We start from the raw sequence: 24,600 nt of genomic DNA, 5'->3' as shown, positions 1-24,600 counted from the left end.
GACAATTTCGAACATATGAGCACATAAAAAAATGAACGATTAAAATGTCGTTCATTACAACTTGACTGCAAAAGCTAATAGTAGTAAATATTTGTTAATAGAGTTGTAAATATCCGTTAATAGACATTAATCAGTACTACAAACATATGAACCTAAAAACAATAATGAAAAGTAGATCTACTGTTTAGGTGATGTTTTTGCGGATGTTTTAGCAAATTAACACAAGAAAGTAAACTGGAAGTAAATGAACATAAGAGATGGTAACCCAGTTCGGCCAACTGTGCCTATCTTTGAAGGGATGATACTCCCAATAGAAAGAGAAACTTCACTATACGGTAGACTAAGTACAACATCGAACGGCCATGGATGATCACCTTCCAGGTCTCCTCAACTTCAAACTACCCTAGTAATTTCTAACTCATCAGGCTCCTCCTAAGTTTGAGCTCCCCTCACTTCTCACTCATACTCTCCCAGTGTTTCAACAACGCTTTTAACAATATGAGTTTACAATAACCTGAATCAACAACACAACAAACTTTGTGACCAGCTCTAGTAATGGAAGTCAATCAAACAGAGCCACACACACATCTAGAAAATACAGAGCATCGACAATGACAATTGCAACGAGATACCAAGATGTGTAACACAACCCAAAAGTGAAAGCGAACCTTTTATAAGATACATACATGCATATTGTCCTGGGCTAGGGTTTTCCAATGCAAATGGAGAACGCTCATTAGACGATCGAAAAAACGCGGAAGCAAATCAGACAAAATGACTGTCATAAGATATCCACGTCAGAGCTCTAATGTGTAAAGCAGACACAAAACGTTCTACACAATGTTTCCAACATCAGAGAGAACAACAGTTTTGACACAACAAAAACAGCCAACACTAGAATAACAACAAATAAGAATGTAACAATTTATACGATTTAAAAAACTTTTATCAACGTAATTAAATAAAATAACCAAATCTATGTAATCCACACCACCTCCAAAGTGGAGGCATGGTTTAATTCCCACTGGTAGCAAAGCTGTCATTAAAAAAAACACGTATTTACTGGCTAATAAAAATTCAAAGGCAAAAATTTCCGAAATGACTGCGCCATAATTTCGACAATATAAACGCATAGATAACAGTTATAAATATTTGTTAATAAAATTGTAAATATCTGTGAATGTTTTAATAAGTATTATGAAGATATAATATAAATATAATGAAAAATGAGAATGAAACACAGGATTTTAAAAACTTTTATCCATATAATTTGATCATATAACTAAATCCATGTGTTGTGGAGATTTCTCTCTACACCAGGCCTGGCCCAACCATAAGGGTTGTAAAGCATGCGCTTTAGGCCCACCCACAAAAAAAGGCCCAAAAATTTAAAATAGTAGTATAATTTTATAGAAAAAGAAATAAAATAAGACTTTAATGTGAAGACTCACAATGCCATACCCAAATAAGGCTCTTGTATGAGAGGGAATTAAAAAAAGGCCCGTGTAAAACACTCTGATTAAAGCCCATTTGTTATATAGTTGTGTTTTATATATATATATATATATATATATATATATATATATATATATATATATATATATTGTTGTGTCATTCCATAAACAATGATAAAACATAATTATTATTTCATTTACACTTAATGTAAAATAAAAAGCGCTTACAGCACAAAAAGAATAATTCTCAGGATATATTTTAATTTTTATTCACTTATTTCTGTGGTTTGTTTTTATATTTAAATTAATGTTTTTTCTCTGTTTGTATTTTTTTTAATGCTGACATATTGTCATTTTTTTTATTCAAATATAAATAAAGAATAATTATGTCTAGTAAAAAAATATCAATTAAGATTAAAATGAATTTTTTTATTTAACCTAACAAAATGCTTTTGTATTTTCAATTATTTTTTCATTCATAAATATGTTATTTCAAATTTCGCTTTAAGTCTCAATTTGGGTTAAGCCGGCCGTTCTCTACACACATCACAAGTGCACGAGTGTCGTCAAATAATATATATACGTACATAAAGTACAAATTATCGATCACATGAGAGTACTAGATGCTTCGATGGAATAAACTAATTCACATAGTTTGTTAACAAGTCAATCAATGCAACGAGCTAAACATGAACTTGACTTACAATGCATGATGACTTTAGAAGGTTAAACATGGACTTGACTTACAATGCGTGATGACTTTAAAAGGTTGTGTAGATCTTTGCTTGATTTCAAAAACTGCATGCTTTGAGGAAACTTATTCACATGAGAGAGAGAGAGAGAGAGAGAGAGAGAGAGAGAGAGAGAGTTGACATTACTCCAGCATGTGCTTTTGATTACTTAAACTGACTAAAACGTGAAATCTAAATAAATAATAGAACCCGTCATATTGCATACGATATGACTACGACGTGATCGAACGTTTTGACCCCTTCAAATTTATAAAGTACGTAACTTGGTATTGTCTCACATGGAAACAAATTTAATACAGCGGTCCGGTCCAAAATCGGCCAAAAAAACAGACCGGACCGTTCAAAACGGTTCAAAAAAACCCAAATCGGACCGGACAAAAAAACTGTAAAAATCGGACCGGATCGGACCGTTTTGAATGTTTTAAATCAGACCGGACCGTTTTGAACCATTTTGACCGTTTTGAACCGTTTAGACCGGATCATTCTAGACCGTTTGGACCGTTTTGAACCGTTTTACATAATTAAAAAAAAACTCATTAATTTTCTACCAAAACAAAGACATATAATCATGTATGGGAGGTAAATACATGGATAAATGCCTAATTGGACATTAATTAATTTATTTTTTAATTTTATTTTTATAAATAAACCGGTCCGGTCCGGTTTAACGGTTTTTTTTTATAAAAAAACCGGACCGGACCCTTTGCAATGACTAGACCGGACTGGACTGAAAGCAAAAAAAACTGTTTTAAACCGGACCGGTGATCTAAAAATAACCGGTCCGGTCCGGTTTACGGTTTTTTTTGCGCTGCTCTAATGTATAGCATGATGTATTAGTATGTTAGAAGCTTTATTTATTTTGTAATTATTTTAATAATTGAGCAATTCACGTTATATGCAATTACTTTTCATCATTTTATTGGTATTACTATTATTACTTAAATACGGTCCTTGAAAAGTCTCGTCGAACCATAAAATAAGGCTATTCATGGCGTCAACAAGGAAGTTACCTTTTATTCAAAAGAAAATTTAGCATTTATTTTATTGAATCGATAATTTCTTTATTTCCCACATACAAAAATCTCGTCAAAAGTAAAAATAGAAATTGCACAAACTAATCCACTTACAATGTTTAAATGTTTAAAGATGTTGCCGGCAAAGAAGTTACTTTTATTCATTATTAGCATTCTTTTATTTAACCGATAGGTCACACACGTGGCCTCAATAATTTCCCACTTACAAAAACCTCGTCCAGGCTCTGGGAAGAAGAAAAATGAGACAAGAACAAAAGAAAGACATTCGTGGTGGAGCATCGTATGCAACTTCGCTAACGCGCATCTGGTTGTCCTCATATTCATACTCATAGTAATCGTTGGACGGAGAACGGTTTTGGCCAGAGTGAACGACCAGGTCGTTGCTGATGTGTGATTGGCTGTTAGGGTTTACCGAAGATATTACGCACTCAGTGGGGTCGTATGCTATGCTCCATAGCTCGGCTCTCAGTCCGGTATTCCTCACAGTCTCCAAAGCCTCCTTTTGGTCTACGATCCCAGACAATGTCACCTTTTGCAAGTTCATGTCTATCCGAATTCCATACACGCCTTGATAAAATAAGAAAAATAAAGAATCAAGTAATGAAGAATACCATTACAAACTGTCGTTAATGGATCATACGTACGATGTATATCGTATATGTATGTATTACCTTTTAGTTTACCAAGAGCTTTTCTTACGTTCCATTCACATCGTGAACTGTTCATATGCACTCTTATCTCAGTGATCTGCATATATGGAACCACGAATTAACCACGTTATTTTATCACAGTTAGGCACCAAGAAAACTAGGAGAGAGAGAGAGAGAGAGAGAGAGAGAGAGAGAGATGAAATATTCCTCACCGACATTGATCATGTGAATGGCCTTGAGACGTAACAACTTTGATGAATGTGAACTACATATTTAGTTTGTACTCATTCTGATGTCAATGTGGGATTAATGAAAAAATAGGGTCTACATTTCTTCTTATATATTGACATTTTTCATACAATTTTAATACAATTGTATGAGACTATTAAATGCACCGACTATTAAAATGTTTCTAAGGACAGGAAATGACTCGTGAATAACGATTAATTAAAGACCCCTAAACTAGTAGAAGCTGTCAAACGTGAGCTGCGTAATTTTTTTCCACGCTATATTTTAATGGCAAGATGTTTAGTGCATATCGAGGTCTCATTGACTTTGAATTGGTTTGACAAGTCGAGCAACGCGAGAAGCTAAACATGCATGATAAAATTAAAGGTTCTTGTTGAAATCGAGCTCGTCAGCTCGCCCTTCCGCGTCGAGCTCGTCAGCTCGTCCTTTCGCTGAGAAGCTTGCCTCGGAAGTCCTCTCCTTGGAACTCATTCCACATGAGAAATTGTCGCATTTATTTCTCATGTTATTTCCTATGTCTTGTTCTCTGTGTATATTTATTATTCTCTTTTTCCTAGAAGTAGTTATTACACATGTATTTATTACACTCTCTCTTGTACCCACCATATGTATAAATAGGTGATACAAATTAATATCAAACATAAGAAATATTTAAAGTCTCGGAACACTCTCTCTCTCTTCTCCGATTCTCTCTTTCTTTATCTTCTCTCCAGATTCGACTCTCTCTCTCTCTCTAAACTTCAACATGGTATCAGAGCAGAGAAAATCAACCACCATGAACACCACTCAGACCACGCCCACTCAGTCGCAATCTGAATCCTTCTCCCAACATATCACGAGCCACAAACTCAATGGACACAACTTCCTACAGTGGTCCCAATCTGTGCTCATGTTCATATCGGGACGAGGTAAAGATGACTACCTCACAGGCGTGGCCACATCTCCTGTGATCGAAGATCCGACGTTCAAGAGTTGGAAGGCCGAAAACAGCATGGTGATGTCCTGGCTCATAAACTCTATGCTCCCCGAAATCGGAGAAACCTTCCTCATTTACCGAACGGCAGCAGAAATCTGGCAAGCAGCTAGAGAAATCTTCTCCAACTCAGAAGATATGTCCGAGCTGTTTGAAACTGAGAACACTCTCCACGACCTACGTCAAGGAGAGATGTCTGTTACTCAGTTCTTCAGCTCGCTCACACATCTATGGCAGAAGATCGACCTCTACGAACAGCACCAGTGGACCAGCTCCGAAGACTCAAAAATCTACCGCAGGATAGTGGAGACCAAACGTGTGTTTAAACTACTATCCGGCCTCAACCAAGACCTTGATGAGGTAAGAGGTCGGATACTTAGTACAAAACCACTACCATCTCTCCGTGAAGCCTTCTCCGCGGTCAGACACGAGGAAAGCAGGAGGAAACTCATGCTGGGAGTTATCAAATCGAGCTCACTTCCGGGCTCATCCTCAGACTCATTCGCCCTCACCACACATGGAGACGAAGTTCTTGCAGCCCGCGTCTCAACAGAGAAACCTCGCAAACCTCGCCCATACTGCGATCATTGCAGACGACCTGGACACCTCCGAGAAACCTGCTGGAAGCTGCATGGGAAACCACCGAGCTCGAAGTCAACCCAAAATACTAAGGATCCTAACTCAGTCGGAAACTTAGTATCCACCTCGTCCGCTGCCTCGACCTCAACCTCAGACTCCTCTCCCTTCAGCAACGACCAGCTCGCTATTCTCCAGAAGCTTCTTCAACAAGTCCAACTCAGTGGAGAACACTCGGGCATTGGCCCTCTAGGTAACTCTACTAGAGCCCTCAATGTAAGCTCAAAGAATCCTACAGCATGGATTGTCGACTCCGGTGCCACTGATCACATGACTGGTAATCGAAGTCTATTCACAACTTACTCCGCTTGTAATAAAAGCATATCAGTCACCATCGCCAATGGAGCAAAAACTCAAGTCACTGGTATTGGCACCGTTGTCTTGACGAAGTCCATGAGGCTAGACTCGGTGTTCTTTGTGCCTCAACTATAATGCAATCTCTTAATAGTGCATAAGATCAACCAAGACTCTAAGTGCCGAACTGTTTTTGATGGAAGTTCATGTGTGTTTCGGGAACAGGTCACGGGGAGACAGATTGGTAATGCCGAGCTGAGTACCGGACTCTATGTCATCAAGCCAGATCAGCCCGCCATGTGTCAGCTCGCCCAACATTCGCCCCAGTACAAAGAGATCATGCTCAATCACCTTAGACTAGGGAATCCAAATTTCATGTATCTCAAAAGAATGTTTCCGTCTTTGTTTATCAATAAAAATATCAATTCCATTCAGTGTGACATGTGTGAGTTCGCCAAACATTCTCGAAGCTCGTATCACCCCACATCGTACAAACCATCTCGTCCTTTTGCCACAATTCACAGTGATATATGGGGGCCCTCAAAAGTTCCCAATATCACTGGAGTTCGATGGTTCCTTCTCTTTGTTGACGACCACACTAAACTTAGTTGGATATACATGATGAAACAAAAATCTGAAACATCCAATCTATTCAAAACCTTTCACAAAATGATCCAAACACAGTTCGACACATCCATTCAAATTGTCCACACTGACAACGCTCGAGATTACTTTAATTCTGAGCTCGGCGATTTCTTCAAATCACATGGCATAATTCACTCCAGCTCGTGCGTTCATACCCCGCAACAAAATGGGGTAGCCGAGCGGAAAAATCGACACATTCTCGAGGTCGCCCGAGCCATCATGTTCTCCTCAAACGTCTCATCTCATTTTTGGGGAGAAGCTGTCCTCACAGCCACCTACCTCATAAACAGAATGCCATCTCGTGTCCTTGACTATAAAATCCCATCTCAAGTCCTTCTAGAGACATACCCTCACTACCGACTCATCTCAACCCTACATGCGAAAGTGTTCGGCTGTTCAGTCTTCACCCATTCTTATGGCCAAGGTAAACTTGAACCAAAATCGCTTAAATGCATCTTCCTTGGCTATTCAGCAACCCAGAAAGGCTACAAATGCTATGAACCCCGATCACGAAAATTCATAGTCTCAATGGATGTATCTTTTCATCAGTTTAGTCCTTACTTCGTCAATTCAGCTCGTCAGGGGGAGAATGACGAAAATGACTTCCCAAATTGGCTCATCATAAACCCAGAATTCAGCTCGCCTCAAAATCCGACCTCACATGTTCCAGAAATTCCCAGCTCGCCCAGCTCGCCTCAAAATCCGACTCCACCTGTTCCAGAAATTCCCAGCTCGCCGACCTCACCTGTTCAAGAAATTCCCAGCTCGCAAGCCTCTGAACCCTCTCCATGGGAACTGAATATCACCCAGAGTCCGGTACAAGCTCCCGACCAAGATGTCTCTCCGAACCTGAACCACGACACTATTGAACAAGGTAACATCGAATCTCCAGACTTACCCATTGCAGTAAGAAAACCTGCTCGGTCGTGTGGTCAATACAGGATGGAGGATTACGTGTACTATGAGAACTTATCTACGGGCTACCAAGCCTATGTGACGAAGTTAGATGAAGGAAAAGTGCCGAACTCTATCGAGGAAGCCCTTCAAAGTCCCGAGTGGCGAAACGCAAGTCATGTTGAGATCCAAGCCCTCGAAAAGAATGATACGTGGGATATCGTCGAGCTACCACCAGGCAAGCGAACTGTTGGATGTAGATGGCTCTTCACCATCAAACACAATCCAGATGGGACAATGGAGAGATACAAAGCCCGACTTGTCGCAAAAGGGTACACGCAGGCGTATGGCATTGACTATCAAGAAACATTCGCTCCAGTTGCAAAGTTCAATACCATCAGAATCCTCCTTTCACTAGCAGCCAACTTAGATTGGCCTCTCATCCAGCTCGATGTAAAGAATGCTTTTCTAAACGGCGAACTGGAAGAGGAAGTCTACATGCAACTCCCACCAGGATTTGATAAAGATCAAGGAGCCAACAAAGTCTGCAAACTCAAGAAGTCACTATATGGACTAAAACAGTCCCCTCGAGCATGGTTCGGAAAATTCACCAACGTGCTCAAACGTTGTGACTACGAGCAGAGTCAAGCAGATCCAACACTCTTCTCAAAAATCTCCACACAAGGCAAGCACACCATTCTTAGTGTGTATGTGGACGATATAGTCATCACCGGAGACGACCTGGAAGAGATCAGGAGGCTGAAGCAAACTTTGTCATCTGAGTTCGAAGTCAAGGACCTCGGCAGCCTACGATACTTCCTCGGCATGGAGGTAGCTCGATCAGAAAAGGGCATCTTTGTTTCCCAGCGCAAGTACACGTTGGACCTCCTCAAAGAAACTGGCATGCTTGGCTGCAAACCAGTTGACACTCCGATGGATGCCAATGTGAAACTTCTAGCTCGCACCAACGAGGCCGCCACCGACAAAGAAAGATTTCAGCAGCTCGTAGGAAAACTCATCTACCTAACTCACACGAGACCAGATATTGGATTCGCAGTGAGTATGGTAAGTCGATTCATGAGTAATCCCTCAGAAACTCACATGGACGCAGTCATGAGGATTCTCCAATACCTCAAATCTGCCACAGGGACTGGTCTCTCCTTCAAGAAAAGACGAAGTTGAGGTGTCGAAGTATTCACAGATGCAGACTGGGCCGGATATGTTCCAGACAGACGATCAACATCAGGCATGTGCACATACGTCTGGGGAAATCTTGTTACCTGGAAAAGCAAGAAGCAGTTCGTTGTCTCAAGAAGTAGTGCTGAAGCCGAGCTCAGGTCCTTAGCAAGTGGAGTATGTGAAGGCATCTGGCTGAAGAGAGTTCTCGACGACCTCACGATCATCATCGAAGGTCCAATCAAGCTCTTTTGCGATAATCAAGCTGCTCTCAGCATAGCCAAAAATCCAGTCCATCATGACAGAACAAAACATATCGAGATCAACCGATACTTCATCAGTGAAAAGATTGAAGAAAAAATAATCGATATGGAATACGTTCCGTCAGGTCATCAGCTCGCCGACATTCTCACCAAAGCCCTTCCGCGAGCAACCTTTTCCGAGCTATGTAGCAAGCTTGACCTCCTCAACATATACAGTCAAGCTTGATGGGGAGTGTTGAAATCGAGCTCGTCAGCTCGCCCTTCCGCGTCGAGCTCGTCAGCTCGCCCTTCCGCGCGCCAGCTCGCCCTTCCGCTGACAAGCTTGCCTCGGAAGTCCTCTCCTTGGAACTCATTCCACATGGAAAATTTTCGCATTTATTTCTCATGTTATTTCCTATGTCTTGTTCTCTGTGTATATTTATTATTCTCTTTTTCCTAGAAGTAGTTATTACACATGTATTTATTACACTCTCTCTTGTACCCACCATATGTATAAATAGGTGATACAAATTAATATCAAACATAAGAAATATTCAAAGTCTCGGAACACTCTCTCTCTTCTCCGTTTCTCTCTTTCTTTATCTTCTCTTCAGATTCGACTCTCTCTCTCTCTAAACTTCAACAGTTCTGTAGTAAATTTGCTTAAAAAACTAAATGCTTGATGGGTCCTATAGAGTTTAGTACCGTTGTCTCCGGAGATGGGAGTTGAGGAAAAGCATTCATGTGTTGATCTCCATCAACTTGATGGGGAGAGAGAGGGAGAGAGAGAGAGAGAGAGAGAGAGAGAGAGAGAGAGAGAGAGAGAGAGAGAGATGACCTCCCACAAGCATGTGCCTACATGAGTACTTAATTAAACTGACTAACGGGCGTGAGATCCTTGTGAAGGCGGTCGTCCAAGCCATTCCTACTTACGCTATGAGTCTCTTTAAGCTCCCTACCGGCCTCATTGACAAACTCCATGGCATGATTGCGAGATTTTGGTGGAGAGGTTCGGAAGACAAGTCGAAAATCCATTGGTCCCGGTGGGAGCTGATCACGAAAACAAAAGGCGAGGGAGGGCTGGGCTTTAAAGATCTCGGAGTCTTCAACCGGGCTCTCGTAGGTCGACAAGCATGGCGGATCATTCAATACCCGGACTGCCTCATGGCTCGGGTCCTCAAGGCGAAGTACTTTCCTCATTCCGCGGCCATCGACCTCCAATGCAAAAGCCACTTTTCCTTTTTGGGGAAGAGCCTATGCTGGGCGTTGGACCTTATTCGGGCGGGGGCAAGATGGCAAGTGGGCTCCGGGGATTTGAGAGCCTTTACGGTCCCCTGGGTTCCAAGAGTGGGGGCCTTCAAGCTTACTTCGGAGGAGCCCGACGACGACTACCCGTGGCGAGTTGCTGATTTTATGTCGGAGGGGGGCTGGAACCGCGTGGTGGTGGAAGCGTTCTTGAATCCTTATGATGCCGAGGCCGTTATGAGTCTGCCAGTGGGTGACGAGACAGGTCCGGAACGGCTGGTCTGGCATTATGAGGAGAATGGGGATTATTCGGTTCGATCGGGCTATCGATTGGCTAGATCGAGGGAGGCCTGTGGACCCTCAAGTTCTAGCAGCGGGGATGCCTTTTGGTGGAGGAAAATGTGGGGTTTGGCGATCCCACCCAAGGTGAAACATTTGGTGTGGAGATGTTGGTTGAATGTGCTGCCCACGATGGGAAATCTCAGGCGGAGGGGGATCAAATGCCTTCCTTTTTGCCGGTTTTGTGGCTCCCTACCGGAAGACGCACTGCACGCGGTTTGGGAGTGTGAGCGAGCCAAAGCTATCTGGGATGGATCGGTTCTGGAGAGGTGGGCGGAGAAGACAGGTCCAATGTGTCTCCAAGATATTTGTCTCCGGGCTGCTCGATGCCTCTCGGACCTGGACCTGGAGCTGTTCTGCGGGCTCCTATGGGCAGCGTGGTCGGACCGTAATCTACGTCTCTTTGAGCGCGTAGAAAGGAGTCCGGAGACTTGGGTTTCAGATACGGCTAGCTGGTTGACAAGCTTCAAGCACCATGCGGGCAAGCTCGAGGCGAGCTCGTCATCAGTGTCCTCGGTCGCTCGGCGTTGGGAGAAGCCGAGGGAGGGTCGGCTGAAGATGAATGTCGACGCAGCTTGGGTGGTGGATTCTCGGCAAGCGGCGTTGGGGGCAGTGGTCCGTGATCACCACGGAGAAGTGTTGGGTATCTTGGCCAAGAAGGTGGCCGGGGTGGACTCGGTGCTAACAGCGGAGTGCCACGCGATTCGGGAGGGTCTTCGTTTTGCTCGTCAGTATGGTTGGCAGATCGCGACGGTCGAATCGGACTGTTCTCGGGCGATCCAGTTGATTCATGGGACTCAAACCAGGGGTCTCCAAGGCCCTATAGTGGCGGACATCTGCTCCGAACTTCGGCGAGCGGCGGGCTTCACTCTCTGTTCCTGGACTCCTAGAGACTGCAATACTGTAGCTGATCGGATTGCTAAGCACTGTGTAAACCTTGTAATTCCTGATTGTATTTTTCTTTCTTGCCCTGAATGGCTCAAGAACTGTGTGGATGGGGATGTTAAATCCCCAGGTTGCGTTTAATGAAAGCAGGGTTTCCTCAAAAAAAAAAAAAAAAAAACTGACTAACGAGCAACCTAAATAAATTGCACCGCCTTCACATTGCATAGGATAGACGTTATCAAGAGCTTTGACCCCTTTATTAAGCATGCTATATTAGTATATGTTTCGACGTTTTATTTATTGTTTAATTTTTTATTATATAATTCTGTAATTTGATTCATGCAACTGTAAATGATATTTATTATGATTCCATGAAATATGATGAGAATATATATTGTATATTTGTTTGAATATATTTCGTATAAATAAAAGCGTGAACATTTAAATAATAAAAATATATATATTACGCAAATGCTACAGCGAAAAATAGTCTAATGATAAACTACAAAATATAATTACAGATTAATACAAAATATTTATTATATATTTTTTATAAATACAAAATATTTGAATTATTAATAAATGTAAATTAATACTACAGATTAATACAAATTTGATAAAATTATAATCACAAATTAATTAATTTAGTAGATTTTAACTACAAATTAAATTGTATAATAATTTTAGATGTATTAATATAGTTATTAAAAAAATATAATTGGGCCTTATTTGGGAGAGTTAGATTGAGTAACATTTCTTTTATTGCGGATTTTTGTAAATAATAAACTACAGCTAACAACCATAGTCGCAAAGGAGATAGACTTCGGTCGTCTATATTACAGACAAGTAACCGTGGTCGCAGTTGTCGTATGTGAAAGACTAAGACTCTTAGATGTAGTTGCTTAATTTTTTTAAGTAGTGCGCAGACTATATTGTTGCATTTTTGGGTACCTCGTTGGGTTGCCACCTTTAACTTCACATTAGTACGATATTGTTCACTTTGAGCCCAAATTCGCACGATTTTTTTTGGACACCTTCTCAAATAACTATATATTAATGGAGTTGGTGCAAAACTTATGTCCAAAATAATCTTTGCATATTCTTCCGATGTGAGACTTGGGTTGTTACCCTAACAATCCACCCCTCAAACTAAGGACCACATACACATGGCCTCCCGTCGAGCGAAATTATTTTGTGCCGCTGTCAACCACCAGCGGTACACACGCCACTTGACCGTCAACATTGCCAAGAAGATTTTCGATACAAGGCACTCGCATCATAAGGTCATCATATTGGGGGCTTCTTCCTCCATATTGCAAACACAGCCCAATATTAATATGATATTGTCCACTTTAGGACGAAGCCCACACGTTTTTGTTTTCGGGAAGAGTCTCATACTAATGAAGTTGGATTGAACACTTATATCCAAGGTAATCTTTACCTATTCTTCCAATCTGAGACTTGGGTTGTTACCCAAATTGCAATCGTACTACAATATATAGTATTCATCATCATTATATGGAATAACTACTCCACTCGGTCATACGTCTTTCTCATATCAAGAGTTATATAAAAAAATGGCTTTACTTTCGGTTCATGGAATGCATCTTTCTGAACGTTGTAATCACATTGTCTAATGAGAGTCTTCCCCGAACGAACACACTTTGGCTTTCCGAAATAAGATCCACCAACACCAGTTTGAGGTGGTTCGCGATGGTCTTGGAGATGATGTTGTAGATGGTATAAAGGCTTGTGTGCAAAAATTAGTGACAGACGCTGATTGGCCACCTTTAGAGTACAAGAACGATATGCATCTCATTAAAATCCCAAGCCTACCATCGTTCAAAACTGCCAACATGCCTTTGAGAGGTCTCTCATGATGAATTTCCAATTATGTTGGAAAAATATCAGTTGAAACCCATCCGTCCCTAGAGATTTTCTTCATTTGGAGCAAAGCCCGTATGTTTAACTTCTTCTACTCATAACGGATCCTTGAGGTTGTCTACCTTTTCCACCGCCAATCTCATTGCTACCATCTCTGTCACCCCCGAGATATGAAACTCCCCAAGCTCGTATGACATAAAGAGCTATCCAAAGAAGTCTTATATTGCTTTTGTGATTTATAATCTGAACTAACCCACCTCCCCGACCCCATGAAAAGACCCTTTATCGAGCTTTTCTTGTGCCGAAAGCTTCTCATCACTTAAAATCGGTAGAAATGAACAGACTCCACTCAAGCTCTTGGTGCTATTGCTATCGCCACTTAGTGAGTCATTGTTTATTCTCTCATGACACCCTAATTATTTCCGAGCATATATAACGACGCGCCGATAACTTCCTTGTTCAGCCCGCTTCGTCGTCGCTCGCGCAGCAGCTCCGCCAACCCTCGGACAGCGCCCTCGCCGTCCCGAACTGCTACCCCGAGCTCAGATTTCTGGTTTAATACTCACGGCCAACTCAAACAAAATGAACCACACAAACTTCACCAAAGCCAAACAATTCACACGGCCAACAGTTCACACGGCCAACTCAAACTTACAATAACAACAACAACAGTCGGCAGAGCCAAGCAACAATATCATAGTACCAAAATCATGCACTCGGCCATCACTCGTAGCTAACACAAACAGAGCATCACAAGGTTAACCAACGAAACAGCCAGAACAATACAAGCTTCTCAACCACATATAAATCATCATCGAATCCATATAACAAAACACAGATAGCAAACCCAAGAACTCTCAAATCCGAACAATAATCTCACTCACGGGAAAAACCCCCAAAATCCAAAATTATAAACCCTAACCGTATCATTTCCTCAAATCCAAGCCATAGAAGAAGAAAAATTCCAAAATCGAGCTTACCTTCTCCATCGCCGTCTCTCTCTCTCCTCCTTCTCCGGCGTCCTCGGCGTGCTCGCGGCGGCGCTCGCTCCTTCTCAGTCGCACGCTCGACGTGGTGCTTGGTCTTGGTGGCTGTCGGCCGAGCTTCCTCTCCTTCAGTCGCTCGGTCTCCTTCTCTCTCTCGCTCTCTCGGCTTCTCCCTCTCCCTCGATCTCTCTTTCTCTCTCTTGGCCGCTCTCTCTTCTTCTTCCCTTTTCTTTCTTTCTCTCCTTCGGCCTTCCTTTCTTTTTTTTTTCTTCTTTCTTTTCCTTTCTTTTTCTTTTCTTTTCCTTCTTTCTTTCTTTTTTTTTTCTTTTCTTGGTTGCCGATTCCCTTATTCGGCTAAGTGATAAACATCACTTAAAGAAAACAAAATCCCACTTCTTTGATTGATGACGTGGCAAGGCAATCCTTATCCTATTATTTACAAACCAATCTCTTTTCCTTGTTTTCTTTCAAATGGGTCCCATAAAAATTGTTACAACCACGTCCTTTCATATAATTATTTAATTAAATCCATAACCGAACGGATTATAATTATATGATTAGAACCGAGAATTTTCTTGTTCGTTTTCGATTAATTAAAATATATTTAAGGTTTCTCGGAATTAATTCTCGTTCGTGAGAATTTTTTCTTAAATTAATTTTCGGAATGTTTCCTCGAAATTAATTTATTAATCGAGTTAAACTCGATAATTCCTTTATTCATTCCGAGATTTCTCATAACCTTAACATATTTAAAATTAATTCGATAAATCCTTTGAAATATAATTCACTCGAGAATTTGGTTGCAACAACGGAAACTCGTTTATTATTTCCAAATCTCCAAATACGAGTGACGCAGAAACTTGTCATTACACAAATATTCACACAGTCCAATTATGTGGTGACATGTGGAAGGCCTTGCTTTTTTTTACCTATTGTGTCGCTCAGTAAACGAGTAATGTCCGACCTATTGCGTCGCTTTTTATCTATTGTATAGCTCAATAAATGAGTGACGCCTCCAGCCTATTGTGTTGCTCAATAAACGAGTGATGTCCGACCTATTGCATTGCTTTTTATATATATACTGTGTCACCTTTTTTTATCTATTGCGTCACTTTTTGTCACTTTTATCTATTGCATCTAATATGGGGAGTCGCTTGTAAATTGAGCAATTCCCGACTCCAGATATAAAACTCATAGTTAGCGAATTCAAACACACTTATTCTTCTTCACAGATTTTCCTCACAACAAACCCCGCCAATGATTTTCCTTCTCCCCTTCAAACCCACGATTTTCCATTATTGTTTCCTTCATTCGATCTTGAAAGCTTCCATCAATCCTCGCGATTTTTTTCCACCATTGTTTCAGTCGAGGGTATGTTTGATTTCTAGGGTTTTTTTTTTCGGAAATGAAAGTAAATTTTTAGGGGGTTTTGACCTTATTTTAGGTTCTTCCCCACACACTCACCACGCCTCGCAGTTTTGCGCTCCGCTAGTATATCTGAACTCCTCTCGCTAGTATTCACAACTGTCGCCCAAAAGGTTTATACTAGTGTGTTTTCGATTATAATGCATCTTTTCTTTTGCTTTCAAGATTTTCACTCGGTTTTGACTTCCTCGAGCGCCCTCGGCCACTCCGACCGTGTCTCAGTGCTTACGGTCGAGCCTCTCATCTCGGTAAGTTTTTTTTTTTTTTTATAATTTGAAGTTTCATTTTTTTTTTTGTAGTTTTAGGTGTTCCGACTTCTACTTATTAAGTGGATGGGATTTTAATTTTAAAATTCGAAGACATGTTCATTGTGGGTAGCAATGATCGCATGATCCAATCCATGAAAGATATATTTAACTCTAGGTTCGATATGAAAAAAATCTAGGACTTAATGATGTAATCTTGGGGATCAAGATTACACAAACACCTAATGAGATTGTCATAGATCAATTACACTACGTTGATAAAAATCTAGACAAGTTTGGTAAGGACGAATCTGGACTTTCTAAAACTTCTATTGACATTGGTCAACACTTGTCTAAGAATAAAGGAGAAAGCATCTCTCAAATTAAATATGCAAGAGTGATAGGCAGTCTCATGTACTTAATGAATTATACAAGACCTGACTTAGCCTACACTGTTAGTAGACTGGCTAGATACACGAGTAATCCATATTATGAAAACTGGAAAGGAATCGTTAGAGTACTAAGGTATCTTCGATTTACTCGTGACTACGGTCTACATTATACAAGATATCCTGAAATCATTGAAGATTCACTAATGCGAGTTTGATATCTGATATTCAAGATTTGAAAGCCACTAGTAGATATGTTTTCACTCGGGGAGGTGCGGCTATATCATGAAAATCCTCCAAACAAACTGTGATAACTAGATCCATGTTTGAATTTTAGTTTGGTTCATTGGATACATGTGGCAAATAAGCTAAATGGCTAAGGAACTTCGTGGAGGATATTCCTAGCTGGACAAAACCCGTGCTTGCAATATGATTATATTGTGATAACCAATCTACTATTGGTAGTGCACAAAATGTGATATACAATGGTAAGTCTAGACATATACGTCGACGACATAATACCATTAGACAACTTCTCTCATCTAGAGTCATTAGTATTTACTATGTTAGGTCCAAAGAGAATATTGCAGATCCGTTAACCAAAGGGTTAAATAGGGATCAAGTAGATAAGACATCTAAAGGAATGAGGCTAAAGCCCATGAAAAATAAAGCTAAGGCAAAGAAAACCCAACCATGTTGAGTGGAGATCCCAAGATCTTGGTTCAAAGGGATAACCTAATTGTCGAATGTGAAGTGAGGTCCTCAGTCGTATTCCTATGAAACAACGGTGAAACATGTACGAGCTTAAACTGTGAGCTTTTAATGATTCTGAGAAATCGAAACTTTGAGATTTCGAATGAGTAATTCGGGTTTGCTCGTAGGTAAAAGAATCACCTATGTGAGAGAGAAGTGGTGCCGCTTCGAAAGATAATTAATTGGGCTTACTTCTCTAGAAACTCTTGCGGAACCAAACGTATGTTTCAAGGCTGAAATGAACATAACCATGAGAACTGAACATGTTGCACGAAGATATCAGTGGGGTTATGTTTATAAATTATATAAAAAAAAACTAACAGTTCAAAGTCTCGCATCTACTGAGTAGACAGTAAAGATGACATATCTTTACGAGGGAAGATTCAAAGGCTCTGTCTACCTGTCTTATACGTACTAGTATTGTTGTAAAATCTATCTCAACTTCGAGTCGTGTCATGTCTTTTCATCGTCGTCGCTCAATTTCATTAATGTGAGAGATTCTTGGAATAACATGTATAATTACTTGGTGTTAGGCTGATTTGTAGCAATTATTTGAGTGGGGTCCACTTATCGGAATTGATTAATTCTAATATATCGTAATCCTCGTTGCGACGGGTATAATATCGAATATTTATTTTCCAAAATCACAGATAAGTTGAATGAAAAATTAATGTTCAAGATGGATGGTTGGTTGGTTGGTTCTTTATAGTCCGATGGTAGGTTCTGACATAGAGTTCTGTTCACTAGAATCGTACGGTGTGGTACATCGTCCCTCTCATCATCGTTGTATCATGGGAAGCGCTTGCTCATTATTTTCAACACCTTGTGAGAAAGCATAAATGCTTGAAATGAGATCGTCTAACGAGCCTCGACGATACATTTGTTTTATTTTAAGATTAAGGTTTTCTGTTATTTATTTTTAATTGGTTTTAGTATTCTGTCTACTATTTCATATCTTATTTATTATTTTCGTCGGTATTTATTTTCAAAGTATTTTGCAAATTGTCTGTTATATCGCAATAATTCATCTGTAAACTCTAACATCTAAGATATCACCATTTGTATTAAATTATGTTTGCATCATTAATTAGTCATAATTATAATCACTTATTGATTAAAAAGTATAAACATAATTACTTGGTATTCTCCTCTCTCAATGCATTGCCCTAAGATTCCGGATCTAAACAAGCACTTTTGTTCCCCCTTGAGCCAAAGTATTGTCTCTTCTAACTCCATACGTAAGACTAATAATTATACGCTGACGCTTAAGTCCAATACATTTCACGTGGAAAGATGCCAATTTTCACGCATCCAAGGAATTAACATCGTCATTACAAAATGAAAGCGCGGACGACATATAACCATGGCCTAAGAATACGGGTCAAGTAAATACAATATAATATAGTTTCTAATAACGTCAACCCACACCACCACCGAACATATACATGTGTGTGCACGGTAGCAGGTGCAAGTGTGCTTATTATACAGAATTAAAACACATATTCACACAGGAAAAACCACTCGGTTAAACTTTTGGAAGGGACTATTAGTTACACATATTCACACTATCATTAATTAACTATATATTCTCGTTTTGAACAAGCATAAGCGGTACCAGTATAATTTTTGGCTCTGTGGCCGAGAAATTATAATGGAAACAACTGCGTTGATCGTGAACGAGCTTTTGGACGGAAAAAATAACTATGAGAAGTGGAGTATTCAGGTGAAGGCTTACTTGAGGGGTAGGGATCTTTGGGACACTGTCGACCCTGACTACTTTAACGGCAACGAAGACGAAGATGAAGACGAAGATGAAGACGAAGACAGAAAAACTGAATTGTCGTTTGAACGGAAAAATGCAGCGGCTCTTCACACTATTCTCGTATCTTGCGAGACAGAGGCGTTTATGGCGATAAAGAACAGAAGCTCAGCGAGGAAGGCTTGGGCTGCTCTGAAAGTTGCGTACGGCCAGAAATCCACGGGTGCTGAGCTGAAGCTGCCGGTCCAGAGCCAGCGCGGGAGCAAAAGTAAATTGGAAAGTAGTGAAGACATCCAAACCGAAGCGCAAGAATCCAAAATACCATCACAAGGTAATTTATTGATTAGAAGGAAAATAAAATTGTAATTACCTAATTTCGGTTGTAGTAGCCGCATCTTTTGGTGTAACTAGTTATTCTTTACTGTGGGACCAAATTGGTTATCCGGCTGTAAAAATTGTAACAGGCGAACCATAGCTATTCCTGAAATAGTATCGACCGTGGTACTTTGGTTCGTTTATATATATATATATATAGACACTTTTGTATTACCTCTTTTTTGTATTTATGTTATTGTATTTCCTAATGGTACGGAAGAAAGGTACTTCTAACCCTTAACATATAGTCCCCCATAGGTTTTTGTTATTAACCATTCATTATTTTGGGGAGAACGAAAATATTGTATCGCTACTAATATGGATTATTGACAAGAATAAGACGAGTATGTTTCATTTCAAAATTAATTGGTAATGAAAGCACGATTTTTTTGTAGGAAACGGGGAGAATAAGACAGAATCAAACACCACGGGCATACTTCCGTACCCGATGTTATTCAAGGCTGTGAAACTCGGGGACTGGGACTCGACGCTGGCTATCCTGGACGAGCACGGCCCACAGGCGATCGAGGCCGTGATCCCGTACTCGGGGAAGAACATCCTCCACGTGGCAGTGAGTGAGGGCCACCTCAACATCGTAGAGAAGCTGGTGAATCTGATGACGGACGACGAGATCGAGACGAGGCGCACGGACAAGTTCACGCCTCTAGCGGCCGCCATTGAGATCGGAAACCTCCCCATCGTGAAGTGCCTCGTCAGACGGCACAGGAAGCTCTTGACCTTAACTCACCCGAAGGGCTTACCTGTCCGCTACGCTATTATGAGCTGCCGTAAAAAAATGGTCCCTTATCTCTACTCATTAACGCCCATCAAGGAACTCATGCAAATTGACAACGGCATCCACTGTGCCGCGCTTCTTTCCCAGTGTATCTACGCCGAACATTATGGTAATTGTATCTCACACAACATTTATGGTCTACTTTAAAATATATAGATCATTCTCCTATAATCACATTTATGATATTTTGACTATTTCTATCGATAAACTAGATATCGCGTTGAGTTTGTTATCCCGAGTCCCAGAGTTGGCAATTACTGTGGATTGTCCTGGGAAATCTCCGTTGTGGGCACTCGCCACTTCCGTTTTGTTCAGTGATACTAAATCCACCTTGACATTCTGGCAGAGATGGATATATGAATGTATACATTACTTCTTCTCATCATTAATTGTCGCCGAAAAAATAATAATTTGAATTGTGCAGTCATAAGGATTTATAAGTTTGTTTTCTATACATAGGTATTCACATATCTAGTTTGGCCGCGTATGATCACATTTTGGTGGAAATCGAAAATCTCGAGGACTATCAAAGTGACAAAGAAGATAGCAACCTTGATAGAGCTATTGATCAGTTTTTTTGCATTACTGGGAGAATGGTGAAGTCTCAACACTAATTTATTTGCTTTATTCTTTCCGATTCACCGTTTACAGTTACAAAGTTAGCGATGTAGCGGTAAGGAATCTATCAATCCCAAATTGAAAACGGATTCACACACACACATATATATATATATATATATATATATATATATATAATGTGTATTGATTACTCGAAAAGTATACGAAAAATCTTATGACAAACTATGTATTGACTGCAGTGCTCTGGTATGCTGCGGAAAGTGCTTTCGACTCCTCTCCGGCTTCTAGGTAAGAAAGCAAGACTTTCTTTAAATTTTTGTTTCATTATACTGATTATTTTGAACTAAGCTGTCAGCTAAAAACACATATGCACCACAGGCATAAACAACATATACCGAATGAAGCTGGTGCGCCAACAAACAAAGGAAATCCTAACGACTGTGTGCCAAGTAATCAAAGAAACTTCAGACCGAACAAGATTCCAGAATGCGGGGCTGGGCAACGCCATGGTCCAGGCTGGATACCATGGAAACGTGGACTTCATTACCGGAATCGCGAAGGCAAATCCGGAATTCGTTTGGAGTCCTTATATGTCAAGAAAAGTGATCGAGGCTGCCATCAAACACCGCCAACCCAAGATATTCAGCCTCGTGTACGGCCTCCCCAACAAGTTGGTGTTGGCGAGCCATCGCGACGAGGACGACAGAAGCAACATGTTGCAAAAAGCAGCTATAATTGCTGATAAAACGGTGCTCAATCGCATACCCGGAGCAGCTCTGCAAATGCAGAGAGAACTGCAGTGGTTTAAGGTAATTAAGTTTGTTTGTTTTAAGTATCATGACATTCAATCTCAAAATTAACTGACCTCCAAATTGTCATGGATGATGCTGGATCCTTGAGATTTCGTAATTTATTTAAATATTTTCTAAAAGAAAATTATTAGGTTTGAAGATATAAGATAAATCTGAGTTTGAAAATATATGTTATAGGAAGTCGAGAATATTGTATCCCAATCGTCAACTACTGTGACCACGGCAGACCATCCTGGCTCAACTGCGAAGAAGAAGGAGTACCTAACAGCGCGCCAAATATTCACGGAAAGCCACAAGGATTTGTTGATCGCGGGAGAGCAATGGATGAAGGACACGTCGAGTTCTTGCACTGTTGTCGGTGCTCTCATTATCACAATGACATTTGCTGCGGCGTTCACGTTCCCTGGAGGAAATGAAGGGACTGGCTTTCCGATGTTCAGAGATAAAATGTTGTTTAGAGTCTTCATGATATCAAATGCCGTGGCATTGTCATCGTCGACCACATCGGTGCTCATGTTTTTGGGAATCCTAACATCGCGTTATGCGGAGGAAGATTTCCTCACGTCTTTACCCAAGAAGCTCATAATTGGCCTTTCAACTCTTTTTCTCTCTATAGCCGCCATGTTGACAGCTTTTTGTGTCGGCCTTTCTCTCATGTTTCATCTAGAATTGTGGATTGTCTTGCCATCAGCTTTACTCGCCGGAATTCCGATTGCATTGTTCGCGGCCATTCAGTTCCCTCTTCTAGTCGACATTTCCATGTCTACTTACGGGCCAAGTATCTTTTCTAAGGTAGAAAAACGTTGGATCTAGGGTTTGTTGGGAATATTTTATGATTGAATATTAAATCTTGTATTAAAGTGCTTCCTGTTTCAATCTTGTGTCAATTGTTTTATCATTGTTCAGATTAAGTTCGAATTTAAATTGTGATATTTATGATATGATCAAATAAACTTATTTTGTTTGGTTTTATACTATCATATTTCGTATTTGCGTAACTTATGTTAATCTTAATCTTAATATATATATATATATATATATATATATATATATATATATATTGTTTAGAACTTATAAGAGTTTATCTGATAAATTCGCTAACCAAAAAGACAAAATTATTTATGGTGTTAATGTTCTCGTTGTACTGACACACAAAGGGGTTCCAGCAGCCTGTTCGCATATAGTCAACGCGTTTTTAAACCTTATGCTGGTAAAAAAGAAAGGAAAAAAATTAAATAAATAAAAATATCCTATTTTATTATTTTACTATAGTATTGTTCTCTCTTTAGTTAAATTTGAGGCACTGGGCAAACAGTTGGTCCTAATGACATTTTCTAAATAAAATATACCATGAAAAAATTCTTCATGGAATGGGACAGGAGGGACATCTAGATTAAGCCGTGTATATGCGTCGTTGACTTAGACCAAGAAATTAAATCAAACGTTCTACGTTTTACTATTACTACAGAGCTTATTCTAGACCGTCAGTCTGCACTGCAAGCCCGTTGTTGAACTTCCCTCTGAGCGCGTCCAACGACACAATCAGGCTGTGATTATTAGCCACGTCATACCAGTTCCCGGGATGCTGAATCTCAAGACCCGCGGTGGTTATGAGGACGTAAAAAGGCAGAGCCGAGCCAGGAAGCTGAGGCACCGCGTCACCGGCGTTGCTGACGTGGAGGATGTTGAGGTTGGGGTGGGCCTCCATGCGCCTCTTCTACGCCATATTGCCCAACCGAGCACCACCGCCGCCACGTGGACGCCAGAGCCTAAAATATATATACCAAAAATCAGGAATTTCATTATAAAACATATATACCGGTCAGAACTATCCTATTGAACAATTAAATCCTAAATCGAGCTTCAGTGGCTCGGTTACATCAATATAACAATTCAAGTCAATAAATTTAAATAAGTTAATTTTACAATTATAATTACAATATTAATTTAATTAATTTTAAATTACCTATTTAATTTATAACAATTTCAATATCTCTTTAGGTTATCAAAATTAATTATCTACAAATTAATCAATTTTCTAGTTAATTAATTAAACACATATTTAACCACTTAATTAAACCTAACATATTTAACTACTTAATTAACCAACAATTTAACAATTAAACACAAAATCTAATGAACTAAATTAACTAATTAATTATCATGTCAACCTATCATACTAAAGTAACTAATTACATATTCAACTAATTAAATACGTACAACTAATAAACATATTAATAAATTAATTATTTCATTAACCTAACAATTAACCTAACATATTAAACTAAATAATTGATTACATATTCAATAAATTAATTAATTAGATACATAATACTAATTAACATAATATTAACATTTGAATTAATTACCTATATAACTACCTAACAAATTTATATACTAAACTAACTACTAACCAAACTTAATTACCATAAATAACCACTAATTAATTACATGGCCGAGGCAAAAGGTAGAGCGGGGATTCGATCAACCGGGGCTAAGGCAATGGAAGACTGCACGGGGCTTCGATCGGGGTTGCGACGCGGAGCTCAACCGGGAACCGACCGAGGTTGCGACACGAAGATCGACATGGCTGTGAGCGGAGTGCGAGAAAGAGAGAGACATAGTTAAAGAGAGAGACACATAGAGAGAGAGAGAGAGAGAGAGAGAGAGAGAGAGAGAGAGAGAGAGTTCGACCGAGGCTTGGAACGTACGGCGAACGGAGCTGCGAGGCTGCGGGGCTCAGAGACGCGGTCGGGGAAGCGCTCGGAGACAGTCGGACCTGAGCTGCGGGTTCAGGACTCACTACTACAAAAATAAAAAGCTTTTAAAAGCGACTAAAATGCCAAAAAGTCGCTTCTAAAAGCCCGCTTCTAAAGGTCAATCACTTCTAAAGTCGCTTCTAAAACTTAGAAACGACTTGTCGCCTCTAGTGTTGCTTCTAATCCCAAAAATATGGCGCTAAAAATGGCTCTCGCAAAATGGTAGAAAACGTTTAGAAGCGACATTAGAAGCGGATTGTCGCTTATAAATTATTCCCGTCATTTTGCGGGAAATATTTGGAAGCGACATTAGAAGCGGATTGTCGCTTCTAATGTTGCTGTTTATTTTATTATATTTGAATATATTTTC

At 40.1% G+C, this 24,600-nt stretch overlaps 2 protein-coding genes across 2 annotated transcripts; one reads left to right on the top strand and one right to left on the bottom strand.

Moving 5' to 3' along the window:
- Nucleotides 1–3,271: 3,271 nt before the first annotated feature.
- On the bottom strand, nt 3,272–4,174 carry LOC149407009 (heavy metal-associated isoprenylated plant protein 28-like). The gene is made up of 3 exons (XM_089629218.1): nt 4,103–4,174; nt 3,912–3,987; nt 3,272–3,807 (listed from the first exon to the last, which is right to left on the bottom strand). Exons 1-3 carry the CDS (start codon nt 4,106–4,108, stop codon nt 3,443–3,445), a joined length of 447 nt encoding a protein of 148 aa, XP_089485344.1. The 5' UTR covers nt 4,109–4,174; the 3' UTR covers nt 3,272–3,442.
- A 14,239-nt stretch (nt 4,175–18,413) lies between these two features.
- On the top strand, nt 18,414–22,329 carry LOC149407008 (uncharacterized). The gene is made up of 8 exons (XM_089618251.1): nt 18,414–19,240; nt 19,680–20,189; nt 20,293–20,442; nt 20,540–20,681; nt 20,732–20,753; nt 20,899–20,947; nt 21,038–21,468; nt 21,649–22,329. Exons 1-8 carry the CDS (start codon nt 18,802–18,804, stop codon nt 22,282–22,284), a joined length of 2,379 nt encoding a protein of 792 aa, XP_089474377.1. The 5' UTR covers nt 18,414–18,801; the 3' UTR covers nt 22,285–22,329.
- The last annotated feature ends 2,271 nt before the right edge of the window (nt 22,330–24,600 follow it).

Source organism: Urtica dioica, chromosome 1 (genome assembly GCF_054948205.1).
Source record: "Urtica dioica subsp. dioica isolate 48M chromosome 1, U.dioica_male_clone48M_v1_H2, whole genome shotgun sequence".
NCBI classification, from domain to species: domain Eukaryota; kingdom Viridiplantae; phylum Streptophyta; class Magnoliopsida; order Rosales; family Urticaceae; genus Urtica; species Urtica dioica.
The sequence above is the reverse complement of the archived record's forward strand: the minus strand, read 5'-3'. Positions and strand labels throughout refer to the sequence as shown.

Excerpts from the sequence above, each read along its gene's own strand:
- LOC149407009 (XM_089629218.1), bottom strand. Across the intron at positions 3,808-3,911 it reads AGCTCTTGGTAAACTAAAAG|GCGTGTATGGAATTCGGATA; the intron begins GTAATACATACA and ends TATTTTATCAAG.
- LOC149407008 (XM_089618251.1), top strand. The coding sequence starts at position 18,802 with ATGGAAACAACTGCGTTGATCGTGAACGAGCTTTTGGACGGAAAAAAT. Across the intron at positions 20,190-20,292 it reads TATCTACGCCGAACATTATG|ATATCGCGTTGAGTTTGTTA; the intron begins GTAATTGTATCT and ends TCGATAAACTAG. Across the intron at positions 20,443-20,539 it reads GCAGAGATGGATATATGAAT|GTATTCACATATCTAGTTTG; the intron begins GTATACATTACT and ends TTCTATACATAG.